The 23,344-nt window shown below is 33.5% G+C and overlaps 1 protein-coding gene across 13 annotated transcripts in view; it reads right to left on the bottom strand.

Annotated features, from left to right (window-relative positions):
* Nucleotides 1–23,344, bottom strand: part of LOC145276974 (serine/threonine-protein kinase tricornered-like) — a 582,645-nt gene that overhangs the window by 188,158 nt on the left and 371,143 nt on the right. For 11 of the 13 annotated variants that reach the window (XM_080128524.1, XM_080128529.1, XM_080128525.1 and 8 more), the window contains one exon: nt 13,074–13,213. In XM_080128524.1, coding sequence (XP_079984650.1) covers nt 13,074–13,213 — 140 coding nt within the window. Of the gene's footprint in view, nt 1–13,073; nt 13,214–13,820; nt 14,678–23,344 lie in introns of those variants that run through there. The other 2 variants (XM_080128527.1, XM_080128526.1) reach the window with 1 other exon arrangement.

The raw sequence follows: 23,344 nt of genomic DNA on the forward strand, positions 1-23,344 counted from the left end.
GATCAGTTTCTTGATTCTGTAATTATCACTCCAAAGATGGCTGCTAGGGTTTTTTGTTGGTCTTAATCAGTCTAAGACTTCCGGTCCCAATTCAATTCATGTTGTCATTGTCAAACATTGTGCTCCTAAAATTTCTTCTATCCTCTCGAAATTATTCAATATCTGTTTGTCTTGGTACTCTTTTATTGTTGTTTTACTGTTGTCATTACGTATAAAAATGCTGGTGAACGGTTTGAAACAACTAAGTATCGTCCTGTTAGTCGTCGCTATTATTAGCAAAGTTTTCGAAAGATTGGTTAACGAAAAGCTTGTTCATTTTCTGGAATGTCTGGGTAATGTTCAGTATTGATGACAAAATATTACATAATAAATCACCATCCATGTAAAAGACAAAAAAAGACGATGAAGCAAGTCTAATTTTTACCCAAATATATTTTAATACATGTAGCAGGTACGATCAAACGCATTCCTTTCTTCGACCATGTAAGTTTTGTGGGAGTGTTAAACCATTATTTTCCGTGGTTCTGTTGACTGTCCATTCTTGGTGCTTATAACTGTTTACATAGAAACGGGTAAGATATCGAATTCCATCAATTTCCATTCTCTCTCCCTATCTCTTTCCAATCCAATTTCTACCCGAGAAGAATACTAGTTTGTAGTACCAGCAATAAAATCCGTTAACGTTATATCAGAACTACTTTCCTGTAAGCTTTAAACATTCCACAGTTTAACAGTTATTTTCATTTTTTTTTTTTTAAATGAGAAACACATTGACTTTCGTCGTGCAGTCTACTGAATGCCATCAAAGTAAATCTTGTAAACCGGATACAAGAAAATCAGAACAGCTTAATAATCATAAGACCAGTTACACACAATTTATAAAAATAAATTTTACAACTCATTTCATAATTACAAACTACTTGAGGATTCTATCTCAGTTAGGTAAAAGGTTTACTTTACTTTTCTCAAAATTCTAATTTTCCATATCATGTAAAAACCATGACAAAAATCTACATATTTTCTGTAAATGCATTACTGTTTCTGAATTTATGAGTTAAGGATTGATAATCCATATTATTTGGATTACCACTCATATTGAGTGTTATTTTCACAACGTTTCAGTCGATGTAACCTCCAACATTATTCAGGTGTATCTTATAGAGGTCAAGTATCTTTCTGCTAAACTTGAGAAATTGTACAGGATTTTGAACGTTCTTTATTTAATCCACGGGAGTAACATGCTGTCGTTCTGTTAGCCATGACTGGGTAGAAGTCCCCAAAAATTCTTACTTGTATCTTAGTGTTGTTCACACAAAGGATTAATTGAATTTTACACAGTACTTTGGGAAAGAGATGGGAAGATACAGTGAGAAAGAAAGGAGGCGAACGGAAAAGAAAGGAGGCAAACGGAAAAGAAAGGAGGCAAACGGAAAAGAAAGGAGGCAAGGGGGTAGAAAGGGGGCAAGGGAGAGAGGTAATGGCGGAGAGCTATATAGCTTAAAATAGAAATTATAAAATGCAAACAGACCTAATGATTACAAATATCAAAACATCAAAAAACCGTTTAGAAATAAATGCTTGCTGGCAAAGACACCATGTAGTACTTCAAAAATTATAAAGAAATATTTGCGATTTTTTTACATAACTTGTTACCATTTTTCTTTTTTACTTTTTTCTGTTCATGAGTATATTACTTTTACAATCAGATCATTTATTGAGCTTGTAAAAGTCACAAAACTGCTCATGATTGGATCAAGAATTAGGTAAATATATTCTAATTCTAGGAAACATTTGTCCTTGAGATTTATTGGTGATTACATAACAAAATGAAAACGGTAAATGTTATGAAGCAATTTATGATCATTTAGTGCTATTTTAATTCTGAGAATCAGAACATTCGGCACCTTTTATCAAACAGGCTTGAATAGATTATTTGTGCATATCTATGGCTGGTTCCATCGTGTGATGAATGGGTTTTTTTTTTGTTTTTGTTTTAGATCATGATAATTGGATCTTTACTTTCCCCATAATTCAATCATGTGAGTTAAATTCAATCCAATCATATCCAGCTCAGACAGGTTGGGTGTACTTTTTCTATGAACGAGATTTTTGTTGGTTAGGTGGTTGGCCGTTTTGCTTGATGGCATAACCATTTTTGGGTTATTTAATGCCGGATCCAGTAATTTTGGAAAGAGTTTTCATGCTTCAGGTACTTTATATCTCCAAATACTTATTCATGGTGTTTGGTTTGATTATATTGTAGAAAAACAAAATTGTTTTTGTTTTTGCTGAACATGCTTAAGTTCTGCAAATGGAAAGAAAAAACATATCAATATTTGGTGCATTTTTTGTTCAGGAAGGCAGTATCTTTAGACAACTCGATCTGGTAGCAGCAGATATGCTAACAAGTATTACCATTCCGGGTCAAAGTCGACCTGGGAACAATGGTAATTAAAGGGCAACTCCACAACCTCCAAATAGAGCCTCACCACTGGATGTCTTAAGGTCATACTCAGGACCACAAGCAAAACTTAAAATTTATCATAGAAGTAGTGAATCACTGCCAAAGTCTCGTAGTGGACTAGGTGAAGGTGATTTGTAATGAAAGAGGTCGTTTTTGTTTGGCATCCAGGAGATCATGTGAGAGAAGGTGCCATTTGTCTGCCCTCAAAAGGTATGCACTAATATTTCCTACATCCATACAAAACTGTTTTCCATGCTATCAGAGTCTGAATTTCAGATTAAATAACTGAGATTAATGCATCTAAGTAGCATAAATAGCACACAATTAAAAGGCCAAGATACTGAGATTGTGATGCAATTTGCACTGAAACATTCATATGAAGACCTTCAGAAACATTAAAATAAAAAGAACATGTTCAGCAAAGAAGCATCACAGTGTGTAAGGGAGCTTAGCCATTTGTGGTGGTGTGCTTCATTGCTTGTGACAGTGTCAGCTGTTATCTTTTCCTGTAGCTTTGTTATTTTTGAAACTTGATAACAGCAACAACTTCTTCAAGCATGCGTTTTTTGGCAGTTATAAAAAAGTTGGATCAATATTATTCATAGTAGCTTGTTGAAGGGGGGGGGTCATTGGTCATAAATTAACAAAATGGTGAAGTGATCTGTTAAAGCCTAACAGCTCTCATCTACTTTCATAACACTGATCCAATATCCTTATGAGTGCTGAAACATAGCACAAATATACTAGGGCCTGACATCCATCACATTATCAACTGAGTTTAGGAGACTAAAATTCTCCTCCAAATTTGAAGTGATGCAATACTGGTATCATTTATTATGAAAGGTGATAAGCACTGCTGTAGCAACTACCATGATATCAGACTGATCGACACGTTTACTTTGATTCTTCCAATACAATTCCAATCAAGATACAACTCTAAAATAAGGTGAAACCAATGTGGTTTTTGTCTGTGCTGTGGTTGTACAGATCAAATTTTCACTCCAAGATCAATCCTCAGATATTGTTGGTGCTTCCAGCAAAGGACAGTCATCCATTTCATTGATTTTATTGCTACTGCCGACTGTTGGATTTTCTGGAAGTTTATGGAAACAGATGGTATTCTACCTAACCTTCTCAAAGAATACTACTGTTCAGCATGATCCTATATACACATGTATGGCGAGGTTCTGCAATTTTACGAAAAAATTGTCTGGCGTTCAATAAGGAGATGTTCTTTCACAAACATTTTTCAATTATGCTATTGACCGGATCATTTTGAATGCCATAAAATGTTCCCAGTATCACTGTGGGTCACAACTTTGCCCTCGATCACCATTGCCCGTGTCGCATCCTTTCAAACAACACATCCTGTGGCCACCATTTCTAGAACAACACAGTATGTTTCCGCTGCAAACTAACTCTTTGACAAGTCAGCATCACAAAACATCTTCTGGCTGGGTCGTGAACTTTGCCATCAACCAGGAGAGTTCATCTACAAAGCAATTGCTTCAGCTTTGCTACAGAGTTGGAAAATTGATGTAGTAGAAAAAGAAAAACCTAACTGATGGTGACTAAAGGTGGCCTACAACACAATCAAATAACCCGAATCTTTAAAGTTTGCTATTGGAAAAGCAAGTGGCTAGAGACCACAATTGCTGACTTCAAATCAACTTGATCGCTCTTTATAAGGGAGTAGCGGGGGTACCCGGCGTTTCCCGGGTGTTTGAAGGTGTGTGTATGTGTGTGTTGGGGGGGGGGTCAAAACAACTGTTAAAAAAAAAAAAAAAAAAAAAACGTTGGCCGGGTGTTTGTAGGTGTAAAAGAAAAAAAGTTTTAGTAGGAATGTAGGCTCGAACCCTGAAGCCTTGACACAAAAGTGGAAACAAAAAGGGGGGGGGAACAGACCTAACCATCTTGGCCATGAGGGGAGAGGACATGAAAAGCGTCTTAATTTAACCTTTACAAAATGAAATTGACAGGTGCGAGAAAGTTAAGTCGCATGATGTTTACCCTTGAAACATGACATGGCTGCAAGCCAGTTTTCACTTTTTTTATACTGAAAAGTGTAACGAAGACGCGGCGATCGAAGAAGATCTTGAAAAGTTGGGCAAATTAAAAATAGACGCGACCCCCATCATAACTTGTAGATATGATTTAGACATTATATAAAAAGTTTTAAGGAGTGAGCCGACCGAAAAGCCTTTGGCGGACATACAGAAAAAATGCACACACACTAACACATTTTCGCTTTTATATATATAAATGTAAAGGCGAGGATGGACGGAACCAACTCAACCCACTTCAAACAAATGCGGTTTCAAGTAATAAGTATGGTGTCAATTGTGTAAACGAATTTTTGCAGTGATGAACATTTAGTCTTTTTTATTTCCCTTTCTTCAGTGCTTCATTTGTTAAATCCTATTTCAGTCACACAAAGTATTTCTAATGAAGTGCTACTTTTCGTTTCAAGCTATTTTGGTGATATGGTGGACATATTAATCAGTGACAATTGCTTTATAACCGTGTCAAAATTGATTGAAAAAAAAAAATCAATCAAATTAGTTATCTCTGTGCAAGGTGAAATGTGATTCATCTAAAAATAACCTTATATCAACAGCAGGGTGATAAAAAGAACAGAAAGCAACTAAAATCAAAATGGTGCTCTACTTTTGTATTAAAGTTCCTTTTCAACCCCCTAACCCTTGCATTTATGTATGAACAATTTCTGGCATGGATTTTATGACCAAGATAAAAGTAAACATTTATTTGGCTGCAATGAAAAAGATAGCAACCTTGTTAATCAGACTATCTCAATAAGCTTTAGTATGGCTACTAGCTAGAGTGAAGCAACTCCTACGCGCAAACTCTAGCATGGAATATCTAGTGTTTAAAATTATTGGATCAAGCGAAGATCCCATCACTGCAACCAGGCAAGCAATTCTAAGTTTGATTAGGGTAAGGCTCACACATTGGAATAGTCTGCTATAAATGCAATAAGTGCACATATGCGGTCACTGATGCAATAAAGAGAAACTTAAGACTCTGAATTATCCAATAAAATGAGGTTAGTGGATAAGATGTCAATCTTTTCCCAAAAAATGTAAATGAGGTACTAATGGTTATTGAAGTCTGTATACATGAGACACTATACTGAGCATGGCTCGATTCTCTTGCTACATCCATACCATAGAGAGCACAAGACTGCCACACCTGAAAGAATAGACGTGTAAGAGTAACCATCATAAGCGTTTGGTTGTCATAGAAGATATCGTGGTCAAGATTTACACAGGCGACTGGGAATTCCTTTGATGTCAAACTGATAATATGCTACTTTGGCCTTTTGCTAACTTCTGACACTATTAAAGCCTTGAGCGAGATGCTAATCACTTCAGATTAAGCAGTAAAATTTCCTGAATAAAATCTTGTGTGCAACATCCAGGATTGATCAATCAGACTTCAAATTCAATAAGTGGCCCAAGATCTGCACTGCATCATGAAAATCAATGGAAGACAAGAGGATCAACCAGGCTACCATCCAGAGTAGCTGAATGCCATATGCTTGGTGAAATAAGAGTAGCATACAAAAAGGAGAGCCGCAAATGAATAAAAAATGGCTGGTTGATTCTCTACCTTATTAGCACTTCCTAAAAGCTTGATTTGGTTAATTATGATTGTATGACAGAACACACAAGGCCTCTAATTGAATAGCAGGATCAGAATCAATATATCGACATGTTTATAGCTGATGCTGATATTTGTTCCAGCAAACTGTGAGAATGGCGTCAACATGGATACAACATATTCTTGCTGGATTTAAAATTCTACTTGCATGCCAGAGTCAACAAATCATTGGGGCAATTTCAGATAGTGTTTGTTAGCAGACAATAACATCTTACCAGATTGGCTTCACAGCACTGCAGATAATGAAGGCGATTATTAGGGATGAGGTTGTAAAAGAATATCGGTGTGCATAGATGACATCTATGTAAACAAAGACGTTACATCATCACAAAACACGAGTGCCAAATTAGTCGAGTTCAGTTTGCTCTCTAATGATCTAGACCAGGTGGGAAATGGAGTCCATGTATTGGGCTTGAATATTTGAGGGATGGGGAGGCAAGGAAGCATACAGTGGAGATGTAGAACTGCACTTCCAGAACTAATTAGCTGTTGCTTTAACAATGCATACTATTTTTTTTTCAAGAAGACTTGTGGAGCATCTGCAATTGTGTGAACGGCTTTGCATCGCAACAGGTACTATGAAATGCATATTAAGTACAACCACCAAAAGTTGGGATGACAAAATAACCAATGCTGTTAATTTGTATGGTGATGGAAATTATTGCAAGAGTAAAATAGAGTGACCTTGCTCTGTTTTATTCTCAATTTGTGGGTATATGAAGAAGAAATTGAAAAGGAACTGAAGTACAAAAGACGATATGTGTTGCTTGTGACTGACAAGTTCAACTGCACATTAATCCGGTAAAACTGGATGGTATACAGAAATGTGTCAATTTGGTGTTTCAGTGAAAGTTGTATATGCAAAGTGACACCTCATGCATATTCAACCGAGTTTCAAACGTTTTAATGAGGAAAGCCAAGGTGTGCATCAAGGTGGCAAGTGAGATGCCAATAATAAGAAAGCTTGACACCATTTAGAAACTGATTGTTGAATATGATCTGTCTGAATTAGTGTTGGGACAATTATTCAGGATCGGAAACAGGAATTGGAAAAATTGGAACTTTTGACGGAGTATCAGAATTGGCATTACAATAAAAATTGTGTTTTCTGATGCCAAAACCGATTCTTTTGTTTATTTTTTTTTGCTTGTTTATATTTAAAACTTAATCTTCTATTTTTAGTAGTAATGATTTTATACTACCAAAAAAATTTAAATCTATGAATCAAGTCCCACAAATGTAATTTTATGTGGTTTTATGGTAACAAAAAACAATTTTTTTTTTTTAAATAACTATATCTAAATATATATATATATATATATATATATATATATATATATATATATATATATATTTTAAAGAACTAGAATCGAGAATTTAAAACAGAGCCAGTAATTATATTAGAATCAGGAAAAATATTGAAATCGTCCCATCACTATTGTGGATGTAATATTGGTCACATAAAGTTGCAACTTAGCCAACAGATGGACAAAAATGCCACAGAGATGTTATGATGTTGTAAAAAAAGGATGTTTAATGTGTACTACCAGTATGCACTGCTTTTGTGGAGGGCCCCAGATGATATAACGAGAACATAACATCTCAGCAGTTATTCTGGTGTGAAACAGACATGCTATTGTGTATGGATGACCATCTCATCAGTGTCCATTGTATGCAGCATTATGAAGGGATGCCAGATGTTTCATGACTGCCATTCATCCTTACATAAGGTTTATATCTTAATTTTTTTTCAAGGAGGTACCATAATATTACCAATTCTAATCTCAACAATATAGATACAAGTTATTTACATTTTTATGTCCATCGACAAAATGTTGCATCCCTGTGCCTGCTTTACCAATACTCTAATGGAATGTGCGCTGATGAACAAAGCACTTGTATCCCCACAATGTACATGCTCCTGACTAAATCCCATCCCTTCACTGTTGAAGTCTCTAGATACTGGAAAGCTTTCTGTTCCAATTTCTTCTCTCGGACTGCTAGACTTTGGAATTCCTTCCCTATTCCCTTCTTCCATAACTAACATTCAGAAGTTTAAATGTAATGTGAACAGACATCTCGCTTCTAATGACATAATCCAAAATAATAGCCCCTTATGTTCTGAGTGGCAATAGGCCTTGTTTGAAGTGAAAAGGAGTTTTAAAAAATAATTATATTAAAAGAAAATAAATGGACCAAATATTTAGCTGTTGTGTTTTTCAAAATAGATTGTGTCAACAAAAAGGAATATATAACCACTTCACAGCATGGCTTCAATAGAAAAAAAAAGTACATAATTTATATACAATAGTTTTTCCTAATTTGTTACAATAATGTAACAGAGCTTGCATATTTCTTGTTATATTATCAGTTTCAATGAATTTCTTGTCTTTCAGATGAAAGACTGGATTTCTCCCAAAGAACAAATATTACCAACACATCAAATGCGTTTTACAAAACAATTTTATTAACACCTAGAGTTTCTAGTTGGTATTCTGCTGTCTATTGTGCTCAGTTGTAATCCTGTTATTTCAAACATGTTATCTAAAAGCTGAACAAACATTTGTGCTAATGTGTACCATTGTATAAAATTCTTATTTTTTATCTTTAACCTTCTTTCAAAACTGTTCATATTATGTGTTGGAATTCCAGAGATGAGGATTAATAATTCTGTATTTTCTGGACAATTGTTCTCATCTCTTTATTCTACACCAGTTTCAGAAATTTCTTTTATTTTCTTGTTGTCATTGAATTGTGTTTTATCATTGTAAATAATTTGAAAATGATACTATGTGACAAGGACTGTGGACCGGACAACTTCGGGTTGTTTTGCTTGTTGTGGATCAGTCTCCTGGGTGATCCTTTTAACACAAGTTCAGGAGATTTCGCATTGTTGAATATAACAGTGATAATGATAAAAAGAATAAATCTGTTTTCTTAACAGATAAGAAAAAATGACCCTTCTCCCCCCCTCCCGGCAAGCTGGACCTCAGTTGGGATCATAAAATGAAGCAGATTGTGAATCTGTGGAAATGACCACTTGAGTTTTATTTGAGGGACCACCAGAAACGCAAGTAGGTAAACTGTTGAGTGGTTTTAATTGGATTAACCATGAAATCACTTTGGAAATAGGGTTAACTATGATGACCAATTCACTTATCCTACCTTATACATATGGTCTTTGGGAAACCCCTCCCACGAGTAATGGTAATGGGTAGAGAGAGAGAGAGAGACAGATGGAGAGAGAGAGAGAGAGAAAGACAAAGCACCAAATAGAAAGGGGGCAAAAACTAGAAATTATCTCCATATAAATAAATTGAACTCATTTTTCCCCTCCAACTTTGACCTTAATAAGGTTAAAAATCATGACATTACATGCAAATGTAATGCATACAGACTGTAGCACATTATCCGAGGTGTGCTATAGGCCTATTACCTCTACAGTCCCTCGACAATGGTACATTCCTATATTTTTTCCGGTGAGAGTCCACTGCCAAAATCGCTTAGATTCAATGGAAGTTGCAACATCTTTTCTCTCTATTAGATTCCTCCTTTCCCTTCTCCCCATTTACACTACAGCGGATGCGTTCACAAGGAACACTACGAGGAAACACACTGGTTTGGAATCATACAAGGTTATTTATGCCGTTTTTCTTTTTTTTTTCTTTCTTTTTTTATCTTTTTTCCCTGATTTATGCTTTCTGTTTTTTCCATAATAAAATAGAAATAAAAAAATTTAAGAAAAAACGCGAAGACGCGATTGCTATTGTTTTCTTTTTGCTTTTTTTTTTTTTTGTTAGTGTAAGACGCAATCTGCGAGACTAACCGGATTTTACTTCCGGTTTTAACGACTCTAACCGTGAAATCTAACTATGGCCTTTATTAGTACTTTCAACTCAACATTTATTTTTACACAAAGACTACAACGCAACGATATCGTGAATTCACTTGCATTACACTTAAATTAAAATTGAAACAAATTCGTTTAGAATTCGAAAAAACAAAAACATTCATTTAGAATTCGAGTGTGATGTGACTACTGAAACTAAACCAAAACAAACTTTACTGCGGAATTGATATTTGACTTAATTCACTTTTTAGTTAATTCATCACTTTTTTTTTTTTTTTTTGCACTTTCGCCTCAATGATTCGTGTTCAGCAACCAGCGAGCATCTGGCATAGATATTAAGGTCCTAAACACGAGACGATGAAAAGGTGACGACAAAGATAAAAACTAGACAATCAAGCAACGACAAGGAGTTATGAATAAGTCTTCGCCAGTTTAAAGACTTAATTCACAAGGAGTTGGAGAGTTAAATGTCCTCAAAAGCTTTTGAAAAGTTTTGAAGATTAAAAGCCGTTAGAAACTTAAAGGGTTCAGACACAAAGTTATTGAATTTTACTTTATTTTTAAAAATGTAACCCCGAGCTGTCGAGAGTGGGGGTTACCTTTAAGGTGCTCCATAGTGCTATATTAAGAATATGATTAAGAATTGCTTAAGACATTGACTGGGTCATGGCTGATGGGATGAAAACAATCTACTCCCATAAATAAAGGGGTCAGTTCAAAATTTCATACAAATTCCAAAGTTAAATAAGATACTCCTGAAGAAGGTTCAAGATTACATCAGTTGAAACCTAGTAAGAATAACACTCCAGATGAGAACAGTCATGCAAACAGTCAAATTTGTTTACGTAATACACAAAATCTATCTCCAATATATATAAAGGGCAAAATGTGTGTGTCTCACAAAAAATTCACCGGAACCTGACCAAATCAGTATTGTTTTAAATCTTGAACCTTCAAATGACATATTGAAAAATTGGCCCAAAACATTAATTCCTTCACCTTAAACTCAGTCGTTTTGTACAACGAGGGGTCGATTTTTGCATCACCATTTTAGCAAGTCATTATTCCCTTTTCGATTGACTATGGTTAATTCTGACGTTCGTGACTTCTGGTTGCGCCTCCTTTGTGTTATGGGTTCGAGCCTGTCTGTCTACCACCACATTTAAAAAAAATGTTTTAGCACCTCTGCCTACTGGGGTTTTGATCCCCCCTCCCCAGTTCCTTACTACACCACCTATACACGCCAGGCAATGCCAGGCACCCCTACTAGTCTATAATATAAATCTCACATGTCTGTTTAAATGTATGTATGTTTGTATGTATGTTTGTATGTATGTCTGTCTAAAACTTTCGATAGAAGTGATGGATTTTCACGAGATCAGTATCATTTTGACGCTTGACCCTTCAGATGACAAATATCGAAAAATTGGCTAAAAAACATTAATTCCTTAACCCTCAACTGGGCACTTTTCAACAAGGGGGGGGGGGCTTTTTTTTTTTTTTTTTTTTTCGCTGATATTTTCGAAAATCATCCCCCTCTTTTCGATTGACTAGTCTTGATTTAAACATTTGTTACTTCCAGTTTGGCGATGGATGCAACAGCAAAGGCGTCATTTTTTTTTCACATTCTTTTCCTCCTTTGTGGTATAGGTTCGAGCCTGCCTGCCTACAACCATTTTTTTTTTTTTTTTTTTTTTGCCAAACACCTTGGTAATGCTGGGCACCCAGGCTAGTAACATAAAAGGCATAACTCATTTTTTTTTTTTTTTTAAATATAATAACAATGCAAATGTAAAAGGACCTGTGCCACAGTGGTTAGAGTACTTGGAAAAATTTTATTGTAAAGTGATATTCTCCTAAAGGTTAATCCTCAGTGTGGGTGCCTAAGAATATTTAGGACCTCTATCCAGTTATGGCTGGCAGAACGAGAGCATGTTACCCCATGAAGTAAATAGAGTTCCATTGGAAATTCCTTGCAGATTCTCGAATTTGATAGAAACATTCCTGAATTCAACAAGATACACCTGAAGAAGGTCGAAGGTTATATCAGCCAAATTATTGTGAAAATAACACCCAAGAGGAGAACAGTAATATGAAGAATCCGAATATGAATAACCAATCCTCATCTCAAAAATTCAGAAATGTAATAGGTCGTTAGGTTTTTTTTTTCTTTTTACTTGGGGGTGGGTGGGGGTTAAAAGTTTTCCAGGTACGAACAATGTGCCTATATGCTTAGCTGCTGTTGAAAAATTGGAGACTAGACACCATGGAGCTAAGCAGCAGTGTTTACACCCATCAGCAGATAATCAAAAGCCAATCTTAGTGAGACAAAGTAGAGTCAGTTTCATTGATAATTTTTATTTTTATTTGTAACAGCCATCATCTTGGTTGAGTTGAACCAGCTTCCTCCCAAACAAAACAGTCTCTGACCATTTTTAACAATACTGAGCTAATTCATGTAATATAGCTAGCCAATGCCAATCACATATTTGAAGACCAACTACTTGTTTGTGGGTTTGACAGTGCTGCTAGGTCACCTTTGATTGTTGCTGTCTAGGTCTCCAACTGAATCAACCAAGTAAAGAAGAGGGGAGTAGAAGGACTTTGTGGATGAGCTCAAACTCCAGGTGCTGAACTGCATGCCTAAACTATCTTGGGCAATACTGGAAAAGGATAAACAGGAAGAATTTAAGATTCAGTAATCCACAGAAAACTTAAGCTAGTACCACATGGTGGCAACACAGAATGCAATGAAGGCAGTCGCTATTAATGATTACCTGCTCTCATTGGCCACATTTCACAATGAGAAACATCATCCACATCATAGCCCACTTGGTAGAATAAGTTAAGCTGAATTGTTATTGCCTCCCATGTGTGAATCTTATTCCAGTTATTAGTTGAGAAATTGCTGTCGAACATGAGGCAATCGATACCCAAGGGGATATGCAATATATATGTCCATGGCCTCCATCAAGAGATAATGCTACATAACAGAAATTAAAAAAAAAAAAAAAGAAATGAATAATGAAGTTAAAAAAAAAAAAAATTTTTTTAATTAAAATTTTTTGTAAAACTTACCGATTTTCCCGTTCCTCATGTTGCATGAGTAGATTCGTATAGTAATTTTCCAAAGTCACCTTGGCTTTGGTGACTTTGTCGACCGTATGACTACTGATCTGAATTTGTTCTCCCACTGTGGCCATTTTGGAGTGGTGACTCTACAAAAAAAAAAAAAAAAAAAAAAAAAAATCAATAGATAATTTGAAACTCAACCATACAACAAGTATCACTGAGAACAAATTTAAGAAAGTGAAAAGCATTAACAATTGTGTTATATTTAAAGATAAAAATCTGGAGATAGGCAAAGACCATTAAAAGTTGTTTTTAATAATTTTTTTTTTAAAATGTAACACGCCTATATTTTTTTTTATATTCACAGCAAATTTTATTTATTTTAAACAAAATTGCATAAAAATTGAATTTTGATTTAAAATTGCTTTTATATTTTTCCTTGTGGAAAAAATAGTTGACACATTACACCGAGTAAAATATACTAGTATTAAGCAAGAACTTGAATACGTTTAATGAATCCATTTTTAACTAGTATTGCGTCACTTAAGTCTTAAATAGTAATAAAAAGGACTTCTGCAAAATTCAATAGACTCTCCACCTCTATTTCAACTTGCTGCAAAGGAACGAACGCTGATTAGACTTTTCCTATTCAGTTGGTGATAGCTTTCAAAAGACACTATTTTTCCATGACACGACTTAAATTCTTTAACATTAAATTCTAATAGGAAAATTATCAATCGAAAACCAACTTACGCATTCAATATGCAGCGAACTCATTCGCGGTCTCAGTCTGGAAATAAATTGTTTTAACATTGTAACTCCTATTTGTCACTCAAATGAGAAAATGCGACAAAGAACTTGGTAGCAAATAAACACATTCATAAAATAAAGAATAAGATTATATTTCATCAGTCAACAACAACTCCAAACAATTTGGGTTCAAAAGTTATTTAAAATCTTAACACATATCTAACACATTAGAACACTAAGTATTAAATATGTGAATATTCTTGAAAAACATTGAATCAATAAAAATACACCAAACCACTCACAAGATATCATAAAAAAATCTAAAGTAAACAATGTGGATCAAAGATCAGATGAAACAGCTTTTGCATGTCATTCTATGTGATCAGTTTATAAATAGATGGATTTCGCAAAGTTCTTCACTTGAAAAAGAAAATCTTTTAATAAACATTTTCATTGGTTTGAACACAAAACACTTTCGCATTTACTCAAACTAGCAGGACTACCCAACGTTGCCCGAGGTCATAAAAGTAAACAAAATAAAGTGTTTATTTTAGAATGAAGAAATAGGATAAAGGGCTTCCACGTTTTTCTCATGATACTAAGGGGAACTAATTATAGATCATATTTAGACACTCCTTCTCCGTGCTCCAAAATTGACAATGATTGGTCAATTAGTTTAAGGGTGAATTTTAATCAAACAAATATAAAACTGAATGCTTCATTTAAGATCGCATTCAATTATATGGTGACGGATCGTGCTGAATTAATAACGTTATTTATGTGCATGTGTGTAAGCCACAGTCGGGGGAGGGGCGTCTAAAAATAAAAATAGATTTGAAAAAGTAAAAGTGTGGAGGGGTTAGAGCGGGGGGGGGAAGATATTGGATATACATTGTTTATTTTTTCAAGTTCAAAGGTTAAAAGAAAATGTAATAAAAATGATTCCAACTCCAACACAATCAAAATTGTGTAAGAAAAAAAAACAAAAAAACACAAATGAATAAAAAAAAAAAAATAGGTTAAGAAGAAATGTTATCGCTTTCTCAGAGGCAACAGAATCGAACAAAAAACGAATACCATTGACGAAGGAAAATAACGCACAGACAGACAGAGAGAGAGAGAGAGAGAAAAGGGGGAGTAATCCCCTTACACACAATGTGGATCCCGTCTACTTGAAAGAAACAGCAGTCCGACCGCTATGATGTATTTGTATCCTATGCACACAAGACAAACTTTTCAACAAAAAAAGAAATAGAAAATATAGTGTATAGTGTGTGTGTAAAAGGTTCCAAATGTAAGCATAATGATGAAATGTGTTCAATGGTAAAAAACAAAACTAGCTGTGTGATTTTTTTTTTTTTTTTATGTTTTGACGATGACGGAAATTTTTATAGTGGATAGCGCTGGTTTAAACTTGAAGGAAGTAAGTAAACTGTTTATGGTACGTTCGCTTAATGACTTTCTTATATTTTTCGATCTTACATGACTGAAATGACTGAATCATTAAATGAACTTGATGCCGGGTAGAATATTATGTCTCTTAGTAATGCCATATTTTAATTTTAGTAAATGTTCGTTTATAAAGTGAAGAACTGGATTTTGGAATATAAGTATTTACATAGTTCAACCAATCTGAGTTGACAGACTTTGGAGAGGGAGCCTTTATTATTTATGAATAGGAAATTTGAAAAATTATGTTAGGTCTACGTATGTATGGGCCAGTTACAGTTGGTGCAATCACAGAATCTGTGGAACATGTAGAATCCATCTGCTGACAATTGGTACCAGTAGTAGGACTAAATATTTAGAGAGAAAAATAGGGACTCCTTCCTCTAAAGATGTTGTGATTGTGATGGTATTGCTCGTAGGATACAATGTAGTATTTTATTATCACGACTAAATGTGTCTAAAATGGTGTTCAAAAGCAACATAAGACAGTGGCTATTAGCCTAGCTATATTGAATTTGTCGGTGGCATGTTGTTGTAAACCTATGATACTTTCGTCTAGAGGGGAATTTCTGTGGCTACTTTATTAATATAGAGATAAACAGTAAAATTTTTGCCAAGTTTTATACAATTTTATAAATCTTTAAAATATTAAAATATGACCATAAAGAAAGGGGGGGAAAACCCCACCATACTTGGGTGAATGCAATTTTATGAGGGTGGGGTGGGGGCGGAATATGGCAACTTGTGAAAAATAAAGTCAATTCGTCCAAAGAATAGGCTGGAAAGGGACAGACAGTATAGTGGTGCATAAACAACTGGGTGCAAGTCCAGAATTAAACCTATATTTAAAAAACAAAACTAAAAGAAAACTCTTTTTAATTTAATGTATTTGTCATTGATCAAAAAAAATCTAAAAATTATGTAAATTATGTTGTTTTTTTTTCTTTTAGAAAATCAGTTTTTTACAATTTTTACAGATCAATAAAAACAAATCTTAGTTTAAATGTAACAAACAGACAACTTCGTACTCAACTCCTCTAAATTCCCTGTTAGACATGATCCCAAACAGTAGCCTCTTACATTCAAATGGCTATATGCCTTGTTTGGGGTAAAAAGGTATAAAAAAAATAAAAATAAAAAGTTGCTCATATGCTGCATAATCCTAATGAACTTTGTATGTACAAAATCTTACAGTTTCCATGACAAGCTTCTGCTATCAGTAATTGACAACAAAATTCAAGATGAGGTCTTATAAGTCGATATTGTAACATAAATCTGGAAATGTAATTATTATGCAAAAATGATACTAATTAATATAAGTAATTAAATGCACAATAATTTGATTTTTCTTTTGATATCATTTTACCTACTAAATTGTTTTAGAAAATAGTTAAATATTTTGATATAATTTACATTTAAGCTTCAAATGAGATTTCTGAAAATATTTTCATAGCTTAATTTACAACTTCAAAAGAGACTGCATGAAAAACTTACGAATCAAAATGAAAAAAATTTCTCAAAATTAATTAACTAATACTAAAACGAGTAGTCACTTTACCCTCAACTATAGGTAAAATGAAAGCAAATGGTATATTATCGTATTAAAAATTAAATACTTGCTATAGTGTAAAACACAAACCCATATATATATATATATATATATATATATATATATAACACACTAGCAGGCCATCTGGTGTTACCAGTCATAAGATGCATGATGTGCAATTCTCAATCGATTATTACATTGAACCTAATATATAATAGGGAGATCAAAACTAAAAAATATGACTTTGGTGCCATCAGCTAGAATCGAAACCAAAACATCGTGCTCCACCTTAATTCCTTAGTGCAAGGTCCAAGGTTTTTATATATTTCCCCAAAATCTATGGCCTTGATCAAGGGGAGACTAAAATGTGCTGCTAAGGTTCCAAATGATCTGAAATAACAGCAAAATGAGACTTGATTCCAAATATTTTTTATGTTATATCTCCTCTCTTTTGGAAATAGGGTATGATTATGAATATCACAAGTATCAAATAATCCTTATACCCTGTAAAATTTACTTTATATATGAAAACTAAAGAGGAGAGATACAACATATGAGAATTATTTAGAATCAAGTCTCCCTTGTTATTTCAAATCATTTGAAACCAAAGCAGCAAGTTTTAGTCTCCTTTCCATCAAGGACAGAGGTATTGGGGAAATATTAGGTATATTGTAATTCATATGCAAAATTAGGAAAAAAAAATGACTACGATTGAAACATTTTATGGCTGCAAAAAATAAATTTAAAAAAAATTAAATTAAAAAATTGCCAAAAATAGGCTTTGCATGATGGATAATCCCCTTAATGTAGGACTCTAAAAGGTAAATGGCACATAGCCCACTTTACAATTCAGGTCATTATCTTTCCAACGAGCCTTCATTTGTTAAATTTTGATCAATAGTCGCTGGGATTTCAAACTTATAAAATTACCAAAAAAGGTTGAATATATGTATACTGGTAGTCACATTGAATATTCAAATGCTCGTATCTTTGGTTCTATGGGATGAAACTACATGAAAATTTGCAGGCTTTTAGAAGATTATATTATTGTATGATTAAAATTTTATGACAATTGATAAAAAACATACATTTTCAAACCAATAAAATATGCTCAAATTTGCCTACATTTGTGTGTATATAAGAGAAAGAAAATTAAAACTAAGTTGAAATTTACTATCAAAATTTATTGTTTGAATACTCCAAAAGACAATTCACAAAGTCCTTATTCCGGAGTTTCAAAGAATGCTATTTTTGCTATTCTTCTCATCAGAGGACAGAAAGAAATCAGCAAATTGTATTTGTATCAATGCTAGAATTTGCTGCTTATGGCATTAAGTGAAATTACAATTTCTTACAGTCATAAATTGCAAAGATGTACATGTCCTTTAAAAACGAGTGAAAAAATTCTAACATATATAATTTGCTGAATTTTGTCCTCTGTCGAGAAGAATAGCAAAAATAGCATTATTTGAAACTCTGCGGAATAAGGATTTTGTGAGTTTTTTTTTTTTTTTTTTTTTTTGAGTATTCAGTCGAACAATAAATTGTGATTGTAAATTTCCACTAACAGCTTTAATTTTCTTTCTCTTATAATAAGCTCTACTCTCTATTGTGTATTGAGCTTTTTTTATTTGGATTGGATTAAGTTATATAAAAGGTATTTATATTAGATTGAAATTTACCATTGCGTATATCAAGTAAACACTACATCTGTTCTGATTTCATTATATATATATATATATATATATATATATATATATATATATATATATATATATCTCCTGGCATGCCAGCTTCAATTTTGTTGCTTTGGGATGAATTTTGTTTAGGTTTTTTTTTTTTGCTTGGTTGTCTCCACTGTGGTCTTACCAGGTCACATAAAAAATTTCAAAATGTGAAAGATGATATAATTATTTCCACAATCAAGCAATGCTGCAGCTTACAAGAACCATGAAAGCCAACAAACCGGAAGTCCAAGACTCTAGTTTCTCCCTCATTCGGGCTGATCAGTTGAACCCATCTGAACTCTGGATTCGTTGCTTGACTGTGGAAATAATATATTAAACAAACAAAAACAATTGTCAATTATAAAAACTTTACTATTGGTTCACGATACTTGCTCATGATATAAATCAAATATAGTTTTAAAGAGTTTTAAAAATTTTTTAAAAGGTGCTTACACAGTTGAAGGAAAATATTATTTATATAATGAAATCTTCCTATGTAAATGGTTGTCTATTTTTAAATAAATATATGAAAATTTTTTTTTGTTTAAAATTTTTATACTGTAAAATCTAACCAAACATGCACATAATATCCACAAATGTGTTTTGTCATCTGACTCTTCAATGTGGTTAGCTGTAGAAAGATCTGGTGTTCTATGACTAAGCAAACAAAATTGCTAGTGACAGTGAGAGAAACTGCATTGTATTTAATTAAAGCCCTTCATTTATTGATATTTGTGTACTAAAAAATGCCATACTATACGAAAACGAAACGGACACATACAATATGTAGTTTTTATTAACACTGAAAATAAGATATTTGGGCCATGAATCAATACAGCAATTTCTCGTTTCTGGTTTGTATTGATTTGTTGTTGTTTACTTCAAACAAAAGTTTACAAAAAAAAAAAACTATCAGTCAAATATTCTGTTCTATTAATTTTTTTCCCCTCCAATTTTTCCAAATTCAAGTTAACCTTAGTTGCGAGTAAAAGGAAATTGCTCCAACCCATAAATTGGATGTTAGACAGCACCATCTTAAAAGTAAAAAAATAAATCACTGATATTTTCATAAACGAACAATCGATAGTAATACTTTAGAGACGAGTATACAAAACTGAATTCTCAAGTCAATATTGCTGTCATTTTTGACCGTTCGCTTTAAAAGAATGTTATTCAATACAATCCATTTACAAAATTATCAATTCATCCAAGTTAAATCTATATCTATAGCTAAAAACACCGAAATGAAGTGATGAACTAAAGTCTACAAAATTTAATTTTCAAAAGATTGTCTTTACCATTGCTTATCTATTCATAACAATGTCAACTGATGTAATGAATATGAGTACATCCGAGTTTTTTTCCTCACAGATTGGCTGATTAAGTCATAAATACCTACTAGTAAAGCAGCCTAAGGAAGACATCTTAAGATATGCCGAAAGCCTCACACCTACCAGCTCTGACCATGAATATCAAACACCCCTTCTAGTTAGACGTCTTACGAGATTATTACTCAAATAACGTAGCTAAGATGACTAAGCTACTTCAAAGAAATATATCACTTAGCACATATCACACAATAGCACAAAATAGTTGAGTAAATTCAAACGGGTCGTGCATAAAGGGTGTATCTCGGTAAATGACGCATTCTTCTAGCAGATTTATATAGCTTTGCCTTCTTATCAAATATGTCAAACTAATAAAACTTGGGGAATATATAAATCCCTGTATCCCACCCATTTCTGGATCCACTTCAAAATTACGGTACAGAAAAAAAAAATTGATTGTGCAAAGGTTAATATACCATTAAACAAAATAACCCAAGTTAACAGCTTCAAATAGAATTGGAATAGAAAAGGTAAAAAAAAAAAAAGGAAAAAATGCTGCCTATAAAACTTCAGAAAAAGAAAAAGTGTGGGCCCATGAAAGATTTTAAGTGAGACGAAAAAAAATTTAAAAAAATAAAATAAACATGTGCAATCTAGCTCTATAGTAATGAATAAACAGGTGCATGCAAAATGGTCTGAGAGTTGTTTAACTTATTATAATGAACAGCAATCCAATCAGACAACATAACGAGAAAATTCCAGTACTAGATTGTCCAGAGCAGATTCCAGTGACTAGATCAAAAAACGCTTATCTATTTTCTCTTCATACCAGGAGACCCATCATTATCGTATTTCATATACAACTACATTATTGGTTAGAACATCTGTAAATGCCGGAAGTGCATAAGTGCGCGCATATATATATATATATATATATATATATATATATATATATATATATATGTTTTAACAAAAACCAAGACTTAAAGAAATGGGTTGATAGCAACAAAAAGTGTATTTCATAATTAATTACAATCGTTTCAAGACCATTTCGACAAATTAAAACAATATGTCGTTTGAAAATTTTCACAAGAACAGCCTTTCTTCAGACTTATTAAATAAAAAAAACACTAACAGTGAAATATTAAGGAAAAGAAACATTTCCTTTGAGGAAAAGAAAACAAGCAGGAACACTTTACCTCTGTTGCATCCTTTGTCAATATATGTGTGTGGAAATAATGTAAAAAGGAGGGTACATGAAAGGTAGTCAACGGCATAATCACGTTGACACACCGGTTCCCATCAGATCACCCAAGTTAAGCAACATTGAGCTTGGTTATTACTAAAATGGGTGACCAATTTGGGAATTTCAGGCACTGTACGTAGGAGGATGTCAACACTCCCCTAACGGGAATATACATGTGATTGGCGACCGCTTGTAAATTTCATACTGTTATGAAACTTTCTCCTTTGGAGGAAGCTAGTTAAACCTGAATAGGGTTAGTACCGACCGACCGACACATACATATGATAGGTTGGCTGGGATTACTGCAAGTAAATCGGGGTTCAAGAGTGGAAAGTATTGGTTAAAAATTCCGGTAAGGGACCAAGCTGACACTTAATTCTGACAGATTCCAAAATCCGCAACAGCATAAACATCTTGCTGTAAAGTAATAAATGGGGAAAATAAAAAGGAAAAGTTGGCAGAATTTTATACAAGGAAGTTTGCCTATCAGGTTTTAAGCCTCTTTTCACGTTCCCCCCTGACCCCTCAATCCGTTTTCTCTACCTACTTATTTTTACTTTTTTTTTTTTTTATTATTTTCCATTTAATGACTATTTAAAATCTGATTTCATTGTAAAAAAATATGGCCTGATTACACTGCTTTTCTAAAGGAATTGCTGTAGAAACATGTATGCACATATGTAGCCAATAATGTTTGCATAAACGAGAGAGAGCGAGAACAGTTATAGGGAAGGAATGTGTAATTCCCCAAACTTAGAAATTGGCATATCAAAATGATTAATATGGGAGGAAGTTCAAGTGTTCCAGATATTTTCACACATCTTGTTACAGCTAATAATTATGCATGCTGCACATATTCACTGTAATCCGTTTGCTATCATTAAACATGCAAACATATTCGGACACCATTTCCTCATCAATTACAAGGCAAAAAGAACACTAATTTGTATAAACCAAATGACTGGATTACTATCAAACAAATTTTGTTTTTATGCTGCAAATAAGGTCAAAGTCTTCTGCCTCTTAAAAACAAAGAAATTCTTTTAACTAATCTAATTTAAACCCAATATAAAATTTAGTGAAACATATTTTCCAATTTTTAAGTAGAAGAATAAAAAAAAAACTAAAAAAAAAACTTGCAGAGTATAATTTTTTTTTTATATGTTCAGGTTAGTTTTACCCATTTCACCTTTAGGTTTTTATACTCTTTGTTCCTTTTTCAAATGCATTATTTTAGGTAATCAGTAAGCTAAAAAATTCAAACTGAACTCTTTATCATATCTGCAGGATCGATTTCTCTCACTTAGGTGTTTCATGTTTTTTAAGTTTGAAATTCCCACAAGGTTACCAACTATGACAAAATGTCAACGAATGCTAAGACTGAGATGCTGTTAAAATGGCATTAGCAAAGATGAGAAAAGCAATCTTGAACATGTCAATAAAAGCTCATTTGAGGAATATCAAAAAGTATAACTTGAATAGGTGGGTGCTAGGTTACAAAGGGTATAATGATTACTATTAATGCGACTGAATCTGTTCGTAGAGTTAAAATCTTATAAAGTCTGATGTAGGAATTGCCCTCATGGATACCGTTATGGATGATGGAATTGGTTATCGTAAGTTCAAAGACTAGTGAATCAATTGTGGTAATTTATGCACTAATACTGCTGGAAAAAGGTATGAACCCAGTTTAGTCCAAACTAAAACTGTTTCATGCACTGGTACTCAACCATCCTTTATGAATGTAAGTTATGAACTCTGGCAACCGAGTTATAGAACAGAATACAGGCCATGGAACTTAGGTGCTTCAAGAAAACCTTTGGAATATACTGCTTGTAACGAGATAAGACATGCACTCTCAGATTATCCTTTATCAAAATATGCAAGAAAAAAAAGGAATGGGGTAAAGCAACTGAAAGGTAAACCAAATATGTCACTGCGCAAACTAAGAAGAACCTTCTCATAACTCAGGTTATCGGCCACAAACTTCAGAAATGAAAACAGCATATCCTATGCTACAGATTTTGGGACCACTCTTACTAGTAGTGATAGTAGAACACCTTAAATAGCAACTTATGTTCAATATATCGTATATAACCGTTTAACATACGTAATGTTTAAGCACAATACCTAATAAAAAAATTCTTGGAGATACCACACTAGCAGGACCTGTTAACTGGCATTATCTGGTCTCCCCTTTGCAAACAAATAAACTACGATTGTTGTTG

This window comes from Euprymna scolopes, chromosome 5 (genome assembly GCF_053919585.1).
Source record: "Euprymna scolopes isolate OS-2025 chromosome 5, ASM5391958v1, whole genome shotgun sequence".
Taxonomy (NCBI): Eukaryota; Metazoa; Mollusca; class Cephalopoda; order Sepiida; family Sepiolidae; genus Euprymna; species Euprymna scolopes.